This window comes from Aulonocara sp. 'chitande type north' Nkhata Bay, linkage group LG2, assembly GCF_057382095.1.
Source record: "Aulonocara sp. 'chitande type north' Nkhata Bay isolate Kocher_YH1m ecotype deep benthic linkage group LG2, A_spYH_male_GT1.1, whole genome shotgun sequence".
In the NCBI taxonomy this organism is placed as follows: domain Eukaryota; kingdom Metazoa; phylum Chordata; class Actinopteri; order Cichliformes; family Cichlidae; genus Aulonocara; species Aulonocara sp. 'chitande type north' Nkhata Bay.
Window position 1 is genome coordinate 27,994,730 of NC_141345.1, and position 22,205 is coordinate 28,016,934.

At 40.2% G+C, this 22,205-nt stretch overlaps 3 protein-coding genes across 4 annotated transcripts; 2 read left to right on the forward strand and 1 right to left on the reverse strand.

Annotated features, from left to right (window-relative positions):
- The first annotated feature begins 1,830 nt into the window (after nt 1-1,830).
- Nucleotides 1,831-13,759, forward strand: zdhhc5b (zDHHC palmitoyltransferase 5b). Of its 2 annotated transcripts, none has more exons than XR_015131902.1 (12): nt 1,831-1,988; nt 3,854-5,347; nt 5,804-5,925; nt 6,109-6,266; nt 6,797-6,969; nt 7,124-7,226; nt 7,351-7,442; nt 7,701-7,833; nt 9,092-9,200; nt 9,361-9,467; nt 10,231-11,275; nt 11,603-13,759. XR_015131902.1 is itself a non-coding variant. In XM_086315366.1 (12 exons), the coding sequence occupies exons 2-12, from the start codon at nt 5,199-5,201 to the stop codon at nt 11,706-11,708; spliced, it is 2,187 nt and encodes a 728-aa protein (XP_086171492.1). In that variant the 5' UTR covers nt 1,831-1,988; nt 3,854-5,198; the 3' UTR covers nt 11,709-13,759. The 2 variants fall into 2 exon arrangements, 1 of the variants encoding a protein (XP_086171492.1); XM_086315366.1 differs by having other exon boundaries at nt 10,231-11,165.
- Nucleotides 13,048-19,353, reverse strand: tmx2a (thioredoxin-related transmembrane protein 2a). Its single transcript, XM_086315419.1, has 9 exons — nt 19,265-19,353; nt 18,656-18,994; nt 18,447-18,507; nt 17,831-17,944; nt 16,715-16,791; nt 16,256-16,362; nt 14,704-14,769; nt 14,465-14,594; nt 13,048-14,361 (listed from the first exon to the last, which is right to left on the reverse strand). Exons 2-9 carry the CDS (start codon nt 18,842-18,844, stop codon nt 14,182-14,184), a joined length of 924 nt encoding a protein of 307 aa, XP_086171545.1. The 5' UTR covers nt 18,845-18,994; nt 19,265-19,353; the 3' UTR covers nt 13,048-14,181.
- pmf1 (polyamine modulated factor 1) lies at nt 18,842-22,190 on the forward strand. Its single transcript, XM_086315452.1, has 5 exons — nt 18,842-19,236; nt 20,351-20,456; nt 20,815-20,915; nt 21,260-21,455; nt 22,008-22,190. The coding sequence occupies exons 1-5, from the start codon at nt 19,025-19,027 to the stop codon at nt 22,071-22,073; spliced, it is 681 nt and encodes a 226-aa protein (XP_086171578.1). The 5' UTR covers nt 18,842-19,024; the 3' UTR covers nt 22,074-22,190.
- Nucleotides 22,191-22,205: the final 15 nt, after the last annotated feature.

Here is a 22,205-nt window from a genome sequence, read left to right on the forward strand (position 1 = left end):
TGCTAATATTTTGTGTTGTTTTTTTTTTTTTTTTTTTCTGAACCTTTTTGTTTTATTAAATTACTTAATTTTTCTTTTCTATTCCCTGCCTGCCATATGTAGTGTTTCTTTGCACCTACTTTATGCATGTCAGTGTTAACCATTTGTCATAACCAGCAGGGTGTGGATTAATCGTAGGTGGGTCTTTTGTGGAGGGTTGAGATGGCCATCTGGAACGTAGATTGTGAATTTTGTGGAAAAGAAACAGTGTAAAACCATTTCAAGTAGGTGTACCGTCAAAATATTTTCACAAACAGCTTATGGCAAATAAAACTCCTTATTAAAAAATATAGAAATCAGTATCTGGTGTGACTGCTGTTTTCTTTTTAAACAGCAGTTGTTCTCTTTGGTGTATAGCATTTTTTTCCCCTAAGGTATGTTCCAGGTGGGTTGTTTTAAGCATTTTCGGTGGATTTGCCACACTAATGTGAATTTAGGTTTTAAAGCTGTTTTCAAGCAAAACTGCCCTTTCTTTCTTGTTTGTGCTCCTTGCAGCTTCACTGTTACAGCTTTATTCCTCTCATTCATATGCATGTATTCTATCTTGCTTTGTTAACTTTCCTCTTCTCTCTCCAGGCTCTCTTCTATCTGCTTCATACTTTCACTACAGATCACAATGTTATCTGCAAACATTATAGTCCACAGATACTCCTGGCTTACCTCATATATCAAAATGTCCATCACAATTACAAACAAGAAGGGTCTCAGAGCAGATCCCTGATATAAACCCACCCCGACCATGAACCCAACCAACTGATTCACTAACTTTCCGCAAAGCTCTTAAACTCCTTCTATCATCTCAATACACTCTTTCACTGATAAGTATCTTTCCATCTCTATTCTTAACCATCCAAACTGCTGCACATCCTTTCCAGCTTAGTCTCCAGTCTCATAAGCATTTTCCTTTACCAACTAGCCACTAGGAACTCCTGTCTACTGTCTGTCTCCCACTTTTTCTTCGCTACTCTCTTCCATTTGTTGTGCCAAAAGTGATTGCGTGCCAAAAACTGATTTCCAGCGTTTCTGTGTATTTTTACGTGTAATATCTTTATGTATGTTGGTAAATAGACTTCGGTGAACACTGTTTATATAAAAAAAATTATAGAATTAAAAATATAGAATTAAAAAATTATCTGTGTTTCAAGTATCTTTATAACTCTATTTTATTGTACTTACTTTATAACCAATCTGGTCCTGTATCCCCACTTAAAGTATTTTTACAGAACTATTGTAATATTTGCTGCTATTTCTGGAGTCCTCTTGGCCAACTTACATTTTTAATGTTAATGAGATTTTTTTTAACTGCATAAATAAAGGTTATATAAAAGTCACTGCCAAAAACTGATTGCGGCTTCTACCTTCTTGCACGAATGTTGTTTGTGGCTCAAGATAACTTTACGTCATCCATGAGGGACGCATTTGACATATGTTTCACATATTATAGCCCAACAAGTTACTTAAAGCAGTTTAAATACGAGCAATCAGTTTTTGACAAATACCGGAAATCAGTTTTTGGTAGACTATCACTTTTTGGCACAACATTTTGAACACTTGCCAGTACTTCTTCATTCCACCATTCAAACGCAGCGCTTGTTTGTTTTGTTGCATACAAATAGTACCTTATTGTCTTTTAGAAAGTGTATGAAAGTACTCACATGTTCCTAGAACATAATACATAATCGTTTTAGGGTTAATCTATATAGAATTACTTCTAGTAACAAACAAACAAAAAAATACTGGCCCATCACGCACAGTGTTTTTCTTTTCCCAGAGTCGACGCCTTCCATGTCTGTGATTGGCTGGTTGCCCCACCTGAGGCCTGACGGGCTACTTCCGGGATTCCTACGTCGGCCTAGCAGGCGAGCTAAGTAGGTTGCTAGCGGCTAACTCAAGGAGGACCGAATCGACCCACACCCTACAAGCAAGACACCTCGTGTGTTCATGATTAGGTGTGTGTTTTACCTCTTCTTTTTAGCCATTTTTCAGGTGAAATTCGCCACAGTTGTTTCGTCAGTTGTTAATGAAAATCTATTTGCTACTGTACAGCTCTCATGCTAGCCAGATAACTAATGTTAAGCTAACTCTTATAGCTGTGGTAAAGGATCGTACAGTGTCGCAAAAAAACTTTAGGCTAGGTAAAAAGCTCACTGTATGATTACCTACTCAGTATCTTGTGATTTCCAAGTATGGGTCGTGTTTTAATCGGTTTTTGTAGGTCGCATGGGCTACTACTTCTCTGCGGCTTTTGGATTTAAAACAGTGGTGTGTGTATTTTTATGAGGTTCACGGTGTTGGCAGCTGATTATGATAACGTTAGCTGGTCTTGACTGAATCCTAGCACTGCCCTGGCCTGCTGTTTAACGGTTGGTATGTGTAACGTTTCATTTTGAGATGAAGTCAAAGTCTGTCTATGGGTGTAGATTTAAAGCAGACGGCAAAAATCAAGCGCGAGTATGTCACTGTTACAAGGAAAATGTATTAAATTTGCTTGACCGGTTGTAGCATGCGATGTGTAGATTGTTGCGGTGACATGATAAGCAATGCTCGACACGGAGATTTTAGGATTAACATGTATTACAGTGGTGGTGTGGGGGGGGGGGGGGGGTAGTTTTGGGGCAAGTGCGATTATTACCTACTGACACCTCTCTCTGCCATTTGTTAGTACGGATGGTTGTTGACGAGAGAGGTGTGTCCAAACGATCAGATTACACTGTTGCTTCGGATCCGTTTTCAGTGTACTCACAGACTAGTTTTTCTACAAGAGTTAAGGAGTATGAGCGTGATTGTGTGTGTGAAAGGCGTGCACCTTTTCCACAGATCGTTGTGTCTGTGTGTTGTTTTCAGTTTCCCTTCGTGGAAGGTATTTCCATCTGACAACCTGAGGTCACTGAGGTGGTGACGGGGTTATGGTGAAATACCCACACTGCTTAAGGCAAGCTTGTAGAGAAAGGAGGAACTTGGTCAGTGAGTCTGGTTTGTTGTGAAATCAAACTAAGACCTTTGGCCTGTGATTTAACAAGGAAATACATTGAAGGCTACCTGCAAAACATTGTAGTATACATGTTTTCAAACATATTTGGTAATTCTATATTCCACGCTTATGGTATGAGATGTATTATGCATTGGCAGTCAGAGATGCAAAGATTTAATTTGCCACCACATAGGACAAAGATAATAAATGTAATGCAAATATAGTGGTTATCAAAAACCCATTACTCTAATCCCGGGTTTCCAAAATGGTATTCCTAAAGGCAGGTAGGACTTCACTTCAGCATTGCAAGGGGGCTAATTCAGAATTAGGAATCAACCTAATCTCATCCTTATCTTTGGACTGTGTGAGGAAGGCAGAGTATCTGGAAAGAGCCCACACAGACACGGGGAGAACATTCAAACTCCACACAGAAAGGTCTCAAACTGGATTTGAACCCAGGACCTTCTTGTCATGAGGCGGAAGTCATCACAAATATTGTTCTAGCGACACAAAAAAATAATAAGATTTTAATTTGCCATATTTCTACAGGTCAGAGGGTCTGATTGATAGCAGGAGGGGCAAAAAGATTACTTTCTGTGTGATTCAAACTGCTAAATTGTAGTTGGCATGCTGTGTTCCAATGAAGCAAAATTGCAGATAGAAGTGCCTTGCTATATAGACTTTGTGGGACTATTAATGTAGGTGTACTGTGGGAACAAACTGGTTGGACACTACTGATCTGAACCAAGGGCTCATTAAAGCTTCAATTATTTGAAACAAATTCGTTCTGGTCCTGTCTTTGTTCTGCTCATTGAGTTTTTGTGTGATTTATTTTTCTTACAGGGTTGTCCAGCAACTTGCACAAAGAACCCAAGTGTGAAAGAAGAAAAGGAGCCAAAGATCTTTTTGTTTTTTTTGGGGAGGTTTTGGTTTGTTTATTTGAGGGGGAAAAAGGTGTGAATTCCATCTAACCATGTGACATCCAAACTCTACGTGGCTTTCTTTAGGAGACGCAGTATGGGAAAAGAGCTCAACCTGCAGAGAATTTGGAGGTGGAAGACCCAATCCCAGCAAAAAGTGGTGACATACACGGGACTTCCATGTGGAATGAGTTGGTTTTGTGCCCTTAATGACACAGACTGACAACAGGAGTCTCAGAAGATCCAGGGGACTCCACTTGGTTTTTTGAGTTATTTTCCTAGTAAATAAAAGGCTAGACATTTTTTTTTTTTTTTTTTTTTTTTTAATGATTTTTATTTTCTTTTTAATAGCAGCTTTTTTTTGAAAACAAATCCCAGCTGGACTTTAGTTTGATGTTAAACGGCTTCCCACAACTGGTTTAAAACTGAATTTGTTTGTTTAGTTGTTTTCCCCTGTGGACTAAGTTTGAAATGCTGGAACTCTCCCTCCTGCCACTATCCTCAGTTTCTTCCACCCACCCAGTGCCTAAATAAGCCTTCTCGGGAGGATCACAGAAGTCATCAGCAGCTGCTGCGCTCAATCCTCTGCCTGTTCTCCTCCATGTGCTTCTGCTCTCGGCCTGTTGACTGTACACCCACTACCTCTTTAATTTTTCTGGTCTTTTCATTTTCACTGAGCGGGATAATCAGAACTGAAGCCCAGTGATGGAGCATTAATGTAAACCCTGAGCTGTTCCAGTGTTTTGTGCGTGAGTGCTGGTCCTTTCGCGTATATGCACAGCAGTGTTACGTTTGCACTGGTGCCAGGGAGTAACAGTAGAAGATTAGATTTATTTATATTGTTGCACCAAATACAGTTCCATTAAAGCCATACAAAAATATTTATGAATTACCTATACATATTTTTGTATCACACTGCTCTTGTATAGTTTTGCTTTTATAAGCTTCTATTAAGATTATGCACACAAATATTTACAACAAGCTGTACACAGCAGTTTGTATATTGCTATGTAAAAATAAATAAATCTGTTTTTAGTGATTATATTAGTACTGGGAGACATTTAGTTTCTGGACACAGAAAACCCCTAATGTTTCCCTTTATTTGCTGCTTTGCATAGTGTTGGTTTTCTTTTCCAGTCAGTAGCTATGGCCCCTCCTCCCAGACGAACGCCACATATGCCATTTTGACCTGGAAAGCACCCCTTTACAGCAGGTAGACAGTAGATAGCTACCTCTCTCTGTCTTCCTCCACCCTCTCTCTATCTCTGATGCCTGGCTTCAGCAGTGGGGGGGTTGGGGGAGGAGTAGGTGGCGTTGCTTCTGCTCCTCCCCGTCCATTTCGACCCAGCCGGTACGTCCCGGTGTCTGCAGCCACCACTTTCCTTGTCGGAGCCACAACGCTCTTCTTCTGCTTCACGTGAGTGTTTCTTGGTTTTGTTTCATATCAAACATGGGTTTTAAAGGGCCTACATGTGTGTACATACACATGTGTTTGTACATGCTGGAGCGATGTGTAAACATCCACATGCATTATGTTCAGTGTTAAAATAAGTAGGGTTTTTTTTTTTTTTTTTTGCTGTTCTTTTAATGTTTTTTCAAAGTAAGTTGACAGCTTTTCAGGAACATTTGTTCATAGTTTATCGCAGCCACACCTGTCACCTCCCCAACACAAACACAGTCTCCTATTTCTGCCACTGAGCAACTTCTGTGGGCAGTTGTTTAGCTTGCACATAAGCTTATAAGAAGTTGATGGTGGAGTGTGAAATGTTACTTGGTTACTTTTTTTCCTTTCCACATCTTACCACTAAGTGTGGGGATTGGTGGAAGCTTGTCTAACTGTAATTTTGTTTCCATCCTCCTTAACACTCTCCAGGTGCCCATGGTTGTCAGAGCATTTCTCCTCTGTCATTCCTATATATAATGCCGTAATCTTCCTCTTCACCCTCGCCAACTTCTGCATGGCCACTTTTATGGATCCTGGAATCTTTCCCAGAGGTGAACTTCTAGAAAGTAAAATGTCACGTCCTAATGATGCATGTGCAATACTTTTAAAGTACATGCAAAATAAGACTATTTGTTCGAATACTCACTGCCTATAAAGTAATTTAGAGAGACCGTGTGAGATGGTTATTAGGTGATTATGATACAAGTTTAATCTCAGGTTGTCTGTGTCTGCAGCGGAGGAAGATGAGGACAAAGAGGATGACTTCCGCGCTCCACTCTATAAGACAGTGGAGATCAAAGGCATCCAGGTGCGCATGAAGTGGTGCTCAACATGCCGCTTCTACCGACCACCGCGCTGCTCGCACTGCTCAGTGTGCGACAACTGTGTGGAGGTACATAATTATACATTTATCCCTGCTTAATAATGTTGACTGGGTATTCTTGTGGCTCTAAATTAGAAATGAATTGGTAGTATCATACAGCAATGAGTGAACTTCATTAAAAATTGGATAATGTTTTGTAATTATGTATGCTAAAAATCTTTTAATTAAAATTTCTGTTGTTGCCTTGGTTATGCTATTTCTTTTTAACCTATAAACTAAATGGTAGGGAAACACAATCTTGGAAATCTGATGTTTCCATGAGTTTAAGCACTTAATGTAATAAAATGACCTAAATGACTGTTATATATTCATGTTAAAATGTCTTTCAGTTTTAATAGCAAGTCCTAATTTCACAGTGGGCTTCTATACACTCCTGTGTGGTTTCACTACACAGCCTAGATCTGTCCTATTCTTAGTTTTCATGTGTGAGTGTGGGAGGTGGAAATTGTGTGGACATGCAATATGATGTACTGTAGTTGTTGCTTATTCTTATCGTTTCCCTCTGAGAGATATCTTTTAATCTTTTTATTTATTCTTAGGATTTTGATCACCACTGTCCTTGGGTGAACAACTGCATTGGTCGGAGGAATTATCGTTATTTCTTCCTATTCTTACTTTCTCTCACAACCCACATCATGAACGTATTTGGCTTTGGCTTGGTTTATGTCCTGCACCACCAACAGGAGTTGGACACGCCAGGTGCTGCTGTTACGTATCCTTTACTTGGCATAAGTCTGTCATAGAAATGCACAACACATTATGGAACTCTCAAACACAAAACACATCATTGGAATAGATTTTCCTGTGTCTTATGACAGGGGTTTTTCTTTTTGTGATTTCCTTGACAACCCCCCCCCCCCCTCCAGTATGGGTGTGATGTGTGTGGCTGGCCTGTTTTTTGTCCCAGTCGCTGGTCTGACTGGGTTTCACATAGTGCTGGTGGCTCGCGGTCGAACCACAAATGAACAGGTACATACCAGAGGTGGTTGTGCAAATCACGGTCTGCATCACTGAGATAAGTCAGGCATGCTTTACACTGGTTAATGTGTTTTTGTTAGGTATGCAACTGTTTTATCTCGCGTCCTCTCCGTAGGTGACAGGGAAGTTTCGGGGAGGCGTTAACCCTTTCACCAACGGCTGCTTGAGGAATATTACCCATGTACTCTGCAGCTCCCAAGCCCCCAGGTCAGCAATCTTTCTTCTCTGCACTCATCTATTTACTCCCCCCCGTTTAACACTCAGCTCTGCAGTTATTCCTTTTCCACTACCTCTTTCTTTCCATTGCTCTCTTTCCCCTTCCACTTTTCCACCCTACTCTTTTATAGTTCATTCTGGTCTGTTGAGGTAATTAAATATCTAATGCAGACCTTTGGAGTGAGTGGGTGAGGTGTTGGTCAACAGAGCTGGGTTGTATCTTTTTGAATACGTGTGTGTGTGTTATAGATACATAGGTCGTTGGCGGGGCCGGCAGATGGTGGAAGTTCAGCCACCTTTTCTTAGACCTGCTCTCACTGAAGCTCAACTAGAAGCCAAGGTCTTGGACAACGGCATCCAGAATGACCGACATAGCACTAGGGTGAGTTATAATGAATTGAACAAACACATGCAGTCTGTACAGAGAAGTCTGGATATAAATGGCCTGATAAATGGCCTGTATTTGTATAGCGCTTTATAACAGCTCCACAGATATGCTATATGTCTATATTATTACTGTGGTATGAGTTTTAGAGAAGAGAAATCTGGTGCACAAAATATTTCATCAATTTTAATTTCATGTTTAAATATTAAAAGGTCAGAAGCAACACAAACTCTGGTTGTTAGCAGTCAGCTAATGTAGTTTATATTGGTGCTGCAGCTGCTGGAAAGTAGCAGCAGGTGTAGTTTTTCAGACCATACTATTAGTAGAGATTAAATAACTTAATAGTAGTCTTCTTCTTCTTTGTGTTGTTTTGTCAGTATTTTCCAACAAGAGTGGTTCAAGAGTTGTTGATCACCACTAGCTGAAATGCATGTGAATGGTTTAGGGCTGCATTTCAGCTAGTGGTATTGGAGATTTTGTTATAATTAATGGAATTATGATTGCAGAAAAGAATTGCACGATATTGAGCCACATTGAGCTACTTGTGGAAAGCATCTTAATGGTAGTGGCTTTGTCTGTGATAGTACTCCCAAAAACACTGCAAATACAGTAAAAAATATCTGGATTTAAAAGGAAACAAAAAAAACAAAAAAACAGCAGTGTGATACTATGAGTCATGGATTGGTCTCCCCAAAGCCTGGAACACTCTACATGTGTTCGGGATGAGTGGGATCATCTTGACAGAGAACAGATCAAAATGCAGCTAACATGCAAAGAAGAGTCCTTCAAGAAGCCTGGAGAAGTGCTCCTGAAGACTACTTGAAGAACATAGTAGAAAGCTGCCTGTGTTGAAGAATAAAGGTCATTGTATCAAATATTAACTTGTTAGTATTACCATGTATCACCATCTATGTTGTGAAACTGCGTGTTTTGAGAGAGGTGTGTGTCTGTCGTGACTCAATAGCATGGAGGGCAAAACTCAGAACATTCAAGAGTTTGTGTGATGGAAGATGCTTTTTTTTAAAAAATTAATTAATTATTTTACATTTTCCCCTCAGTCATTGGGTGTCAAACTTTCTTTTCTTTTTTTAATGTTTGGTTATGAGAAAAGATAATTCACTCCCACAGGATCCTGAAATTGTCTGCAACATTAATCAGATATCAAAACCTGGAAAACGTTACAGATGTAGCCCTCTGTTCCAGGCAGTCTGATTTCACTGAATGGCTTTTTGTTTTCGGTCCTCATCCTTTCCAGTCCAAGAGTAGTCTAGATCAGATGGAGAGCCAGTCAGCGGATGCAGAGGCTCCACCTCCTCCAAAGCCAGAGCTTCGTTACCCTGGCCTTCCCCGTGCTGACACAGAGGGTGAGATGCACATACAAATGCATAATTGAACCTAGGATTCCACTTTGTATGACAGAATATGCAGAGAGAGTTCTTAGCTTTTGTGTAAATAGATGAATATTTGTTTTCTAATCATAAACAGACCTTGTTCAAATGTCACTTTTGGTTTCTTGTCACTCAGAGAGCAGCTTGCTGACTGAAGCACCACCTACGCCATCAATGTATAAGTACCGGCCAACCTTCAACAGCCCAGGGAGAAACCACACTGCACTCACACATCCCAACAAGGTAGATCTTAGTTTACAGACACCTTAAAGTGCTCTGTGTAAACCATGTACGAAAAGGAAAAAATAGCTGAAGTTAATTACATTTAAAACGCAGACATAATCAAATCAAAATACCATCTGCACACAGCCTTGTTGATTTATACATAGCTTAATGAGGAAAAACTCACAGATGTGCTCAAGCTTAATGCGTGAAACAGGGGAAGCGTTGGTGGCTTATATGCCCTGCCCCTCTAAATCCTTAATGGTTAATACATGCCCCCTTTTTTTTTTTTTTTTTTTACTTTAAATTGTTCATTCAGTGGCCATCGGTTGATCAGTAAGTCTCAGTACGTGTGTATACCTGTATCCCTTTGGCTGTCTCTGTGTGTTTGAATGGATCTGTCCTTTTCCCCTGAGACTGCATTGACTGCAATGTATAGTTCATGTTCCATATGTTTTTGTATTTCCATTCATTTGTTGACACACACAGTCTTTGACATGCAGTGTTAGTGCTTGTTGAAACCAGTCAATATTCCCAATCCAGTAGTGTGATGATTGAGTAGCACACCGGTCAAGCATCCATTTCTCCCCACCACTCTTTTATTTATTTTTTTCCCTGTTTAAAAATCTCTACAAAATTGCTTTCTGTTCTCTGCTTTCTATTCCCACGGCAAGGTGGTAATTTTCATCTTTCTCCCTCCCCTCTTTACTCCTGCTTTCATCTTCATCACACTTTTCCTTACCCTCTCCCCTTTGGTCTGTTTCTCCTCCTCTCTCCTCTTCAGATGATCCGTGGAGAGAGTCTTGACTCTCCATCTCCTTCCATCCTGCAGTCCAGCCGCCAACCTAGCTACCGCTCTGAGCCGAGCAGCTTGGATGGAACCACAGTGGTGGGGGGAGGTGTAGGGGTGCGCAGAGGGGGAGGGGAAAGGGGCGAGGGCCCCGGAGGCCCTGGCGGCCCTGGCGGGACTGCTGGTGGGGTGTTAGGGGGCATGTCAGGTTACTCCCTGACTGGGCGCTCCTACACCTCCTACCCATCCTCTCTGGTTCTGTCCACTGGTGGCTCACACTCCTCCAGCCTGCGCTCAGCACACACTGCACATAACCCGCTGGCCACGCTCCATTCAGAGGGCACCACAGACACCAGCTACAAAAGCCTGGCCAATCAGACACCTCGGAATGGCAGCCTGTCCTATGATAGCCTGCTGACACCATCCGAGAGCCCAGAGTTTGAGTCAGCCGCCCACGAGCTGTCACCACAGAAGCCTCATGCTCCATTTCTCTCTTCAGCTGTAAGGGGCCAGACTGAGGTGGTGTCACCCAGTACTCCGCTGCAGGGCTACACGTCGCCCTTTCTCTCAGCTCAGATTGCCCAGCAGAGGGAGGGGCAGCTGCTCCAGGGCTCTGCCACTTTCTCCTCCCCCCACAAGGCCTACCTGCGTGCTGTCAGCCCTCCCCTTCCCTCCTCCGCTGGGCCACTTGAGACCCACCACCTGCTTCAGCATAACCAGGACTTCTCTTCCCGTCCCCCTCGTAACCCTTCCTCCTCATCCTCTTCTCCTGGGGCTCGATTGCTCGAGCCCCCTGTCTCCCCGCCTCCTCGTGGCCTCTCCCTAGGCAAGTCCCTGCCTTACAATATGGAGGCAGGGCCTCAGCACAAGCCTCGACTTGCAGGAGGAGGCGCTGTGCTGGGAGGGGGAGGAGGGCAACAGGCTACACAGTGAGTAGTGATCCGTCGCCAGATCCGTCAGCCTGCTACTCTTCTTCCTCCTTTTCCTACTACTCTTCCTTCCTGGTTTGTGTCAGCCCTCCTCTTCTTCCATGATCTGTGTGAGTCTTCCTTTTCCTCCTTCATGTTTTACTTAGTCTTTACCTGTTTAGTGCTTGAATAGTAAACTGTGTCTGTGTAAGTCTTTTTGGTTTAGTTGTTGGAATGTGACATGTCTGCCCATGCTGCTGTGTTTTGCCTTGTAGCCTTTTGTGTCTTTCCCCTGTCCTCACTCAGTGTAGTTACCGAATGCCTTACAAGATCTCGTGTAAAGAAACTTCTGCGGTTAGTGCTTTATTTTCGAAAAAGAACCACTCACCTGCATCTCCCTCTCTTCTCTCTCCTCTACCCTGATGTGGCTCCTCCCCTCCCGATGGCTGTCCAATCAGATCCACCTCTCGCCCAGTCTTGGCTAATCACACCACATCCAAACCAGGGGGAGGGGTGAAGAAGGTAACCGGTGTCGGAGGGACCACATATGAGATATCGGTTTAAGTGACAAACATCCCACATGATCTGCCACAAGGATGGGAGAAAGTCACTGGACAACTTCCACTTGTCTTTTACCCGAGCTGGATATTATTCATGACTACAGGCTCCTGCTGCGCTGGACTAAGGGAGCAGGCCTGTTTGGTACTCACTTTATTATCTTTGTAATGCCACTGGCCAGTCTTATCTGCCAGCCTTTCAGATTTGAACAAACAATTAGCCACTTTGTGAGCCATAGACTGATGCGACTGTATCATCACAGCTGGGTACAGATTTGTCTATAGAGCACGCATAGCTAGTCAATGATTTGCCATTTTACTTTGGTACATTAGCACACAGAGTACTGACAACAGTGTCTGACACTCATAGAAAGGATGGCCTTTATCCAGTGGATGTAAAACTTTAAGAGGGAGGATTTCGGACTGTTGACCAATAATAATGTCTGAACGGACCACACAATCTGTATATTGATAAGAATCATGGAGTAAAGAGTCCAATCTATAAAGACAGTATCATTTTAGTTTTATAAGTCTTTTTTTTAAATATTGTTTTATATAAATGTATACAGATTATTATTGGGTGAAATTGTCAGGTATTGGAGATGACGATTGATAACGGTGGCCGTTATACTGTATGTAATTATTCATGAAAGCGATTTAAAAATCAGTTGCCTGTTGAGAAATGATGGCTGCATCAGCTATTCAAAGTTTTTGCTGGAGTTTTCACTGTCCAAAGAAGAAGATGATGATGATCCTTTGGTGGACACCTGAAGTGGCAAAAAATTACAGGTTGTTTTTTTTCTATTCTTTCTTAAAAGCCACAAAGAAATGTTAATTCTCACAATCGCAGCACAAGCATCTTTGTGGAATGTACGCTTGTAATGTTTATGCTAGAGACATTATGCAAAATCTGTTTGTAGCTTTAAGATCATCGTATGTCTTTTTGGTGTTTTTATTCTCTTTTCTTTCTGAGAGGTTTTTGTCTGTCAGTCAGTCAAGATGCTAGCAACCTTATACCTTTAACAGATGGCCAGCCAAATAGGAGCAGCGGGGAAGGGCTTATTTATTTCACCAGTGGAAAGAAACTTTGTAGTTCTGTACATGATTTCAAACCAGTCCCAGATAGTTTGTTTGTTTTTTTTAAAGAGAAAATAGAAACTATGGTTATATTTCATTAAATTTTAATGCCATGCCACTGAATATGTAAGAGGGACTGGTTTGAAATTGGCCAGTGTGTTCGTTGGGGTTTGTTTATTTTCCTTGCCTTGAGACCATTCGTAGTGAAGCATGTTTTTATTTTAATTTTTTTTACACTTTTCTTTAAGTATTTAGAATTTCTTGCTTCATTTGCTTTTTTTTTTTCTTGTTAAAAGGAACACTTCTCACTTTGATACCCACAGCCATGTTAAGAAAGGGATTAATCAGAAGAGGAGTGTGTTTGTTTTTCACGATTGGGCATTACAGAAAGCTTATTTATTTATTTTTTTTCTGTAAAGGCCCACAGCAGTGTTTGCAGAATGTTAAAGGGAACATGGCACATCATTTTGGGGGAGAAAGTACATGCTTGAAGCACACAAATATCACTGTTCAGTACGAGTTTTATACCCTACCAGGCTGTGTCTTCAGTGTGCATGTGACTCTTTAAAAAAAACTTTATTTTTCGGTTCATTGCTGCTTCTCTGGCGTGCATTCTTGTGAGATTATTGTCAAACGCCCATCCGGTTTCTGTGCGAGTGGCATCCAGAAAAAAAAAAAAAATCACAAATGGCACAAAGCAGCCGTCGTACAGAGAAATAAAGAGAACCTGTGTTGACTTTTTTTTTTCTTCCCGCTCTGGCCAAGGGATGGTGGCCACTGAACAACCTGAACCTATGTGAGTATAGCAAGTAACTTCTATGTGAGATAAAATATTGCTGTTGTTGGCTGTGATGAATGGAACGAGTTTCAACTATCTGTAATGAGAACATTTAAAAAAAAAAAAAATTCCAAAATGGCCTTATAAAGAATTTTTAAAAAGATGTCGTGTCAGAATAAAAAGGTCAAACTGTTGAAAGAGAATGTGTCTTGGATTTTATCATTGCACGCAGTCTTACTTTGTTTCACCTCAAGCTTTTACTTTGGCTTTTCTGACACAAAAGTAAACAAACCAGTCAATAAATACAGGCAGCAAAAGAACCAATGACACGTTGACAAAAGTGGAAAAAAAATTAGCAAAAATCTTTTTTTGTTCGTCAATAACTTAGTGTAATAAAATGCTCCAAAATCGCTGCTGCTTCAATCTGCATCACACACAGATCGTTTAAATAAGATCAGCGGTTATGGGTATTTCCCCACAATAAAGACTTACAGTGTAGAGACTATTTCTTGTGGTAGTGGAGCCTGTTTTCTTCCCTTAAACTAAAAATATTTGGCTGTTACAATAAGGAAAGTAACAGAAATGTTAAGAGCAAAGCAAAGACTTGATGCAGCCCCTCTCCTCTTCACTGGTCTTTCTTGCTCTCTTTTGGCTGCTCCATATTGTCGGTGTCAGGAGGAAGCTCCTCGCCACCCTCTTGTGGCTGAGAGCCATTCTGCTCCTCTTCCTTCGAACCATGGCTTTTGTTCAGCTTCTTGGATTTCTGGAAGAGCTCGTTGAGGTTAAACTCTCGGATGATGTTCTCCTGTGGGTGATATAAAATGTATTTATACTGTCTGCATGTGTAAGCAAGCAGCATCTACTCAGGTCTTATTTCATGTGTTTTCTTACAATCTGAATAGACGTACCTCGTTCATGGTCCAAGACACAGCTCTACCTTTGCTGTCCACCATTGGACGCCTCATAACTTCCCGTCCTCCTTGAAAAAGCAGAACTGAAGGTAGCTGCTTGGCCAGAGGAGAAGTACTAACCCTGTACCTGTTCAGAAAGACAGTTAATACCAGTCAATAGAATTCTAGAAAGAATCGAGCAATACTGGATAATTAAAGACCATTTATTATAGGCAAAAAAGCCCCCCAAAACTGACTTCTTTGAAACCTCTTCATAGCGACCAATGTCTATCTTCCCAAAGCGGAGTCCAGCACAGTTGTAGCTGCAGAATATAAAGGACGACACATGAGACATTTGAGACAAATATACAGCTGTTTCTCTAACATGAAGTAAATTACATTATCTTGCATTTGAAGTGACTCTACAACAGGGACACCAGCAACAATCAGGCATAATGTATCTGCAAGGGTATTGTTTCAAAATGTTAACTAACATCTTGGATCTTTTTTTTTTACTTAGTGTCATTTCTGTTTTCAAATAAGAAACCCTGACTGAGATTAAATATCATCTAGACTCTTCTTCTTTTCTATATCAGCACATAATTAAAAAATAATTTGGTCCTTAGCAAGTCTTAAAATTTAGGTAAATGTTACCTCATATGAACAATACCACATGACGTGTTTTACTGTGTCATTAACAAAAATGCAGAAGCAGTGTGTGATAAACTAAGCACATCCTTACAGCTTCCATAAGAAATTAAGAGGGTAAGTAGCAGTTGGGTAGCAGATCCATAAAAACAGATGTTTTGGCAGCTTTTCTGGTCCGAAGCGTTCAGGTGCGTATCAACACACACCTGTCTTTCCTGCTAAGGAAAGTCTTCACTCAGGGGCTGCTGCTTAGGACTGAACATGCAGTTTGCCCTTCGTGCCTCCCTCTTTGAACTTTTTGTTAAACCCTGTTCATAGTGTTGAACTTTGCTTGTTAACCTTGGTATATGGGTGAACTTAGTTTGATTGGAGTTTTGTGATGCGAATTTGCCTTAGTTAAACCTTAACTTTTACCCTCGTCTGTGTTATCGTATTATATGTTAACTGGTTGCACAGTGGCCTGCAGAATGCAGCCCTGTCGGTTTTCAGTTTGAATTTCTGCAATTAAACCTTTTCTTCATTTAGTTTCCTGTGTATGTATGCTTATGTATGTTATTCCTCCCTGTCCCCTAGCAGTGGGGGTCGTAACAGGCCATAACATGCATCGCCATGTCTGGAGACACCCAAACAAAGCTTATAAGCCACAAACACCTCAAAGCAACTGTCAAGCACGGTAGTGGAGTGCTGATGATTTGGGCTTGTTTTGCAGCCACAGGACTTGGATACTCCACTGCGTGGACCATGAACTCTTCCACATGTATACCCATCTCTCCAAAAAACTAAACTTGGTCAAAAAAAGGGTCATGTAGCGGGACAATGATCCCAAGCACAGCAGCAAATCTACAACAGAATGACTGCAAAGTGTTCAAAGTGTTCCGATGGCCCAGTCGAATCCAGACCTCAATGCTGTGCATAACTGCCTCACTGCAAACCTCAATGAACTGAAGCAATGCTGTGAAGAACAGTTGTCCAAGCAAAATTCCTGCACAATTTTTATTAAGTATTTAATGACATGGTGTATTATGACACGTGTCTATCTGAAACTGTATTCAAATCATTTTAAACTTGGTAGGAGCCAGGTGATTTAAAAAAAATTATGTTCTGAAATATTTAACCTTAGAAAACCTGAATGCGACTGAAGTAAAGAGTGTGATTTCTTACTTGAGAGAAAGGTTTGCAAAGATGGGAGCAAACGACTGACAATCAGAGGACCAGTTGGCGTAGAATTCAACGAGCCATGTGACACGACTGTCCCGCTGCAGCTCCTCCTAATGAGTGAAGAACACAAAGTTACACTCAAACCAACCCACCCCTCTGAGCAGGGCATGATCAGTTAGAGAGTTCACTTTTTTTTGGTATTTTAGTTTAGGAATTTTTAAATGTCAGACATACAATTAATATAATATCATATAACTGGATTTCAGTGTTTGATGGAAACTGCTCTAATTTCAAACAAAATGATTAATAGACTCAATCACTCCATGAACTTTCAAATAAAATAACACTCCCAACTGATGTAACTGTAAGTAATTCCCACCTCTTTTGTTTTTATCTATCATTACAAAGACCAGTGGCACTACTATACATGCAAATGGTCAGCTGATATTAGACAGGACTCACGTCGATGGTCTTGTCACTGAAGTACTTGATGTACTCTGGGCCCATGTAGAGAGGTGGCTGACAGGTCATGACAAATGCTGCAGAAAATACACAGATAAACAGACTGATGAGCTTAAAAAGGATAAAAACAATGTACATTTTACAGTTTATCCAGTGGTAGTCTCTGTTCACCTATGATACTTTGGTAAAAAACATTTTTATTTGTGTTTTTTCTTATTTAAGTTTTCTCATTTTATGTTTCCTTTCTTAAATTCTGCCATCTTGTCCTATGTTTTTATGTAATTTGATTATTTTAGGTGTACACTTTGGTCAACAGCTGTTTTTAAATGTGCTATAAAGATAAATTTGACTTTGAATGAATTCTTCTTTTGTTGGGGGGTGGGGGGTTGTAAAGGACACCGTTTTTATAAATTACACAATGGCACCACCTGTAGGCCAGTTAATAAAAAGTTCTGATTGCAGAAAGCTCAGAGAAGTTTCTAAACAGGGCTCAGATTGCTGCTTTACCAGGAGAACACTTCACAGAGAAGATGTGAAGCTTTTTCTTAAAATAAATACATAAATCTTTGCCAGATGAAAAATTCAGGACTTCAGAGTAAAAATACTCATTGCACCTCACGTGCATTGGAAAATAATCTAAATATATACAAGAAAACTGGTGATGTCACTTTTCTGTACAGTGATAACACCGACTTCCCACTGGATGGTATTCAGATGAAGAAAAATTTGTCAAAAGTGTGAGGACTTTTATCAGTGGAATGAGCTTCAAGTACATTAGATTAATGATCATTTTTTACAGCAGTAACAGAAATGGGAACTAATTGCTGTTGCACATTATGTCTCAGAAACACTGGCTCAAGGAGAAACCCCTTGATGAGCTTTAGTTATCAGTACAAGGTGAATACAGAGGGCTGATTAATTTGGTATGTCAAAACAAAACAAAAGACCACTCCTATTCTCATTAACATATCTCTTTAACTAATGAATGAGTGCAGCATCACTGCCTTAAGACTGGGGATGGTTAATGCAGTAGAGTTGTGCTTTTCTAATTAAGAACCACTGGTAGACACAGTTTACACTACACAATTTTAAAGGTGGTTGTGACAGACCACTGACCGAGGCACAGTGCAAGGTAGAGGATGCCAAACCGAATGTCCATCCTGAAGAAGAGGATACAGTTGGCCACTTTGCTGAACATTAACAAGTTCCCAATGTGCTGCTCCACTGTGACTGAGGAAACAAAGAGCAGGGAACAATGAATGAACAGCAGAGGAACACCTTCATACTGTTGACCTTGCAGTGTGTAAGTGAACCCCTCCCACTCCCTTAATGTTTACACAACAAACCCAAAGTTTACAGTGAATCACTTTACAGATGTGTGTTCTCAGTAGAGTGGGGGTTCCTCTCACATGGCTTATCAGATCAAGGAGTGGAAACAGTTAAACATCAGACTGTGTGGTTAAAGATTAACAGCAGCATGTAATAAAGACACAAACAAAGCGACCTTCCTGACTTTATCTAAAAAGTTAAGGTCAACAAATAAATCACAACATATCCCGGTGCTTCCTATGATTCGCTGAGTGGTTTGGATCATTGGCCACATGGTTGATTGGGCCACTTTTTGTGATGTGACAGTTTATAGTGTAAACACACTTTCATCAGTAGGTTTACACATAAGACAGTGTGTGTGTGTGTGTGTGTGTGTGTGGGGGGGGGGGGGTAGACTACTCACTAGCTCTCCTGTTCTTCATCATCACTATTGCACTGAGAAACATGAGGATCTCCAGCTCTCTCTGTAAAACAAAAGGAGCAAAATCATTAAAACAAACAAACAACAACTTTGTGTCAAGTTTATTTACTACTTCTATTTATTTCATATTTCAGAGGCTTAATTAGCCCCACCAAAGGTAACCGCAGCTCCCCCACCACCACTATGCTCACCCAGTCAAAGTCACAGGAGTTGCCGTCCTCGCGCTGGGTCACCAGGTGCTCGCAAAGACCTGGAGTCTTTCGCACCACCACGAAGGAGATGGTCAAGAGGAAGGACGTGATATAGTACGGCTTGAGCAGCCATTTGTAAATCTGAGGTAAGTGATACAAGAAAGCGCAGAGTCCCGTGAGTAAACCCATGCTGACGGAGAAGACGAACCACCGCGACAGAGTGTTGGAGGAGAAATGACAGCTGGAGCTGTTGAGCTACGGTGTTACAGTGCGCATGTGCCAAATGGGGGCGGCGGCGTCGTTTCTGGGTCCGGCGGCTCGCCGTAGATTTGGCGGGCGCTGCAAAACATAAACAGAGGCAGCTGAAAAATGGAGGAAAGTAAGTCAGCAACAGAAGTGCACAGTGCAGTTAAAACTGGTGCGGAAGATTCAGCTGAAAGCCAGGCTAATGAAGCGACAGGAGAAGCTTCCTCACAGATGCCGAATAAACCGACAGCGGAGGCGGAGGCTCGGTACAAGAGGATGAAGCTTTTTGACAAAGTCATGCAGAAGAGCCTGAACAGGTTTATCGAAGATGTCAGGTAACGTGTTGGGTGTTGTGTTTATTACCTTGTTTTTACGGTGAACTACACGTATGTCATGATATTACCGCTGCACGAAGGATATAAACAGGGGTGAGAGCTGGTTTGAACGTTTCTCATCAAATAGTTACAAAGGTGGTGGTCATTAAATAAACAGTAAACCAAGTGTGAAGATCTCATTATTAGAACACATACAGTCTTAATTTATCTCAAGTGAGCCAATAAAACTCCAGTATAATAACCTAGAATACCCCAAGAGTATATATAAGATATTTCCTCAATCTAGCCCTAAATTTAGGGGACTCATTGTGTCACAACACCGAGGCATTAAAAACAACATAAAACTTAATAGCTTAAAAACCCTGGAATAGCGAGATTAATTTTAAAAAGTAATACAATAAGGGACTTAAAAAGTAAAACTAACAACTAAGTGTGTTAAAAGCTTCATATTTAATGAACCTCCGCTTTAAAAAAACATTCGATGAACAGCTTACTTGCAGTTTGTGTAGTCTGTTGTCGTTTCTGGGGTAAAACAGAGGGAAGCTTGTTGGGAATTGTGCAAAATCATAGGGTTATTATTATTATTATTTTTAACAAATAAATAAAAATAAGGGATGGAGGTTGGGCTGTTTAAGAGCCCTAGCATTTTTTTTTCATTTTACATTCTTTGTTATCTAGAAGACTACTTATGATCACTTATGATAAATATTGGACTTGAATTTGACATATTTCTTTTTAAGAAGTGTATCTTTCCCATACAGATTTTTTGTCCTTGCACATGTGAGATAGTGAGATAAATTGACAAAGGAATGATCCTGTGGTGTTTGTTAGCAAGAAATCTATAATACGATTATTCAGAACTCTGGTTTGGACAAATCTAACACTTCAGACAGGCACTCTGTTATGATTATTTTTTAAATGTATATTATTTTACTTACAGATGAAAACCAAACAATTCCACTGCCCTCCTGTCCTCCAAAAAAGAAGGCCTATCCAAACGTACTTTTAACATAGCAGTAGTGTCTTATAATGTTAATGATCTACTTATTCCTTAGCTATCATTTTCAGGAAAGGTCATAGTTTACTTTACTTTGTTCACACTGTTCTCTCACAGTTTTAACAGATTCGCCAGCATGTTTCGTCCACTGTACAGTAAGAACCCTCAGAGAATGGAGAGCATTCACAAGCAGTTCATAGAGGAGCTGCGGAGCACCATACAGGTCTGTAGCATTTTACATTAAAACCCTGTATTTAAAAACAAACAAATGGGAGGACTTCTGCCTCCTTTGCATTGTGTATTGCTTAGGCTGTATGTGTGGTACACCTTTTTTTTATACATTGTATATATGACATTTATTACATTTATGACATTTATTGTCAATTTCCTTGCTGATAGCAGTAAAATTAGTATTACAAATGCATTTTGTCATTCAACAGGACAAACCAAATAACTTTCCTGGGCAAAACCAACATTTGTATAGCTGTCCAAATACTCATTGTATGCCATATTCACTGATCTACTACTGGTCTTTATTTAAACTTGTTTACATAAAAGTTTGTGTTTTCCTTCTCATGAAGGAAGATATCAACAGACTGATTGAAGAAGGCCAGCTAGAGTTAAAACTGAATGAGCTGGACAAACTAGAGAGAGCCACCAAGGACAGTCCAGACCCTGCATGGTCAGTAAACCGCTTTGAAAACACTTGAACTTCTGAAATCTTGAGTATTTAATTATATATGCTTTGTGCATTTTCTTACCAAACTGCTGAAATTCTCTCTTTTCTTATTTTTTATCTAATTAAATAGTGAAACGTAACTAAGTGGAAATATTTTTTCATTAAATGTACTAACTGTATATTTAAGAATTTCATTTAGTCAGTGAATCAGATTGAAAAGGTAACTTTGCATCTTGTATTATAGTTATATTGCCTTCCTTTACTATACTGCATATCACCACTGTGTTATTTCAGCTTTTTAACAATCAAAGCATTTTAATCCCTCATCATCTCAAATGTTGTCTTAGGCGACCAAGCGGGGTCCCTGAGCAGGACTTTTGCAGCTTTTTGATGCCGTACTATCAAAAGCAGGAGGCCTACATGCGACGGGAGCTGAAAAAGATTCAAGCAGAGAATTCTGCTCTAGCACAGAAGGTTCAGGGTGGAAGAGAGAGCATCAGTCAGACTGAACACCGAATTTCTGCTGCTGTTGATGAGTGGAAGGTGAGAGAGAGAGAGAGAGAGAGAGAGAGAGAGAGAGAGAGAGAGTAGATAATTGGCAGAATAGATATGACTTGTCCATAATAAGATCCATGAAAAAACCATATTCAGCATGTATGGAAGTATAAACTGTGTCATTTCGATTTTTATATACAAAATATTCTTTGTACAGTACATTTATTTTGATGATCACATACAGTCTTTTTTTTAGCTGTTACATGTATATAGACCTTTTTTCTCATATTCTTACATTTGTGTGTATATACATCTTAGGTCCTTTTTTAAGATTTATTTGTTATATTATTATTAAAAGCGAGTCAATGCACTGAAAATGCATTCTAATGCGCACTAACTGATGATCTGAATAACAATAAAGTAGCTATTCTATTGTATTCTATGTTTCTATCATTCCTAATGAGGATGTTCAGTATATTTAGTCTCAGTGTAGCTTTAATGGTTTTATTTGGTAACTTGTTATAGAACTTTTCTACTTGTAACATAAATAAATTGAGTACTAATAGTTTTGTTATGTGTGTTCTTATCTCTCATTTTTAGGTATCAGTGACAGAGTTTGAAAGGCTGGCGTCATCTCTTTGCCCCGCTGATGTTTTTGATGTGTGATTTTCCAAATTACACAATATGTCCACTAACTTAATTGTACATAATGAGTTTGTTTGCTGTGCCTGTTTGTTTGAAAATAAACACGACGTTTTGGAAATTGTTAGTGATTATAGTCCTGTTTACACCGACAGT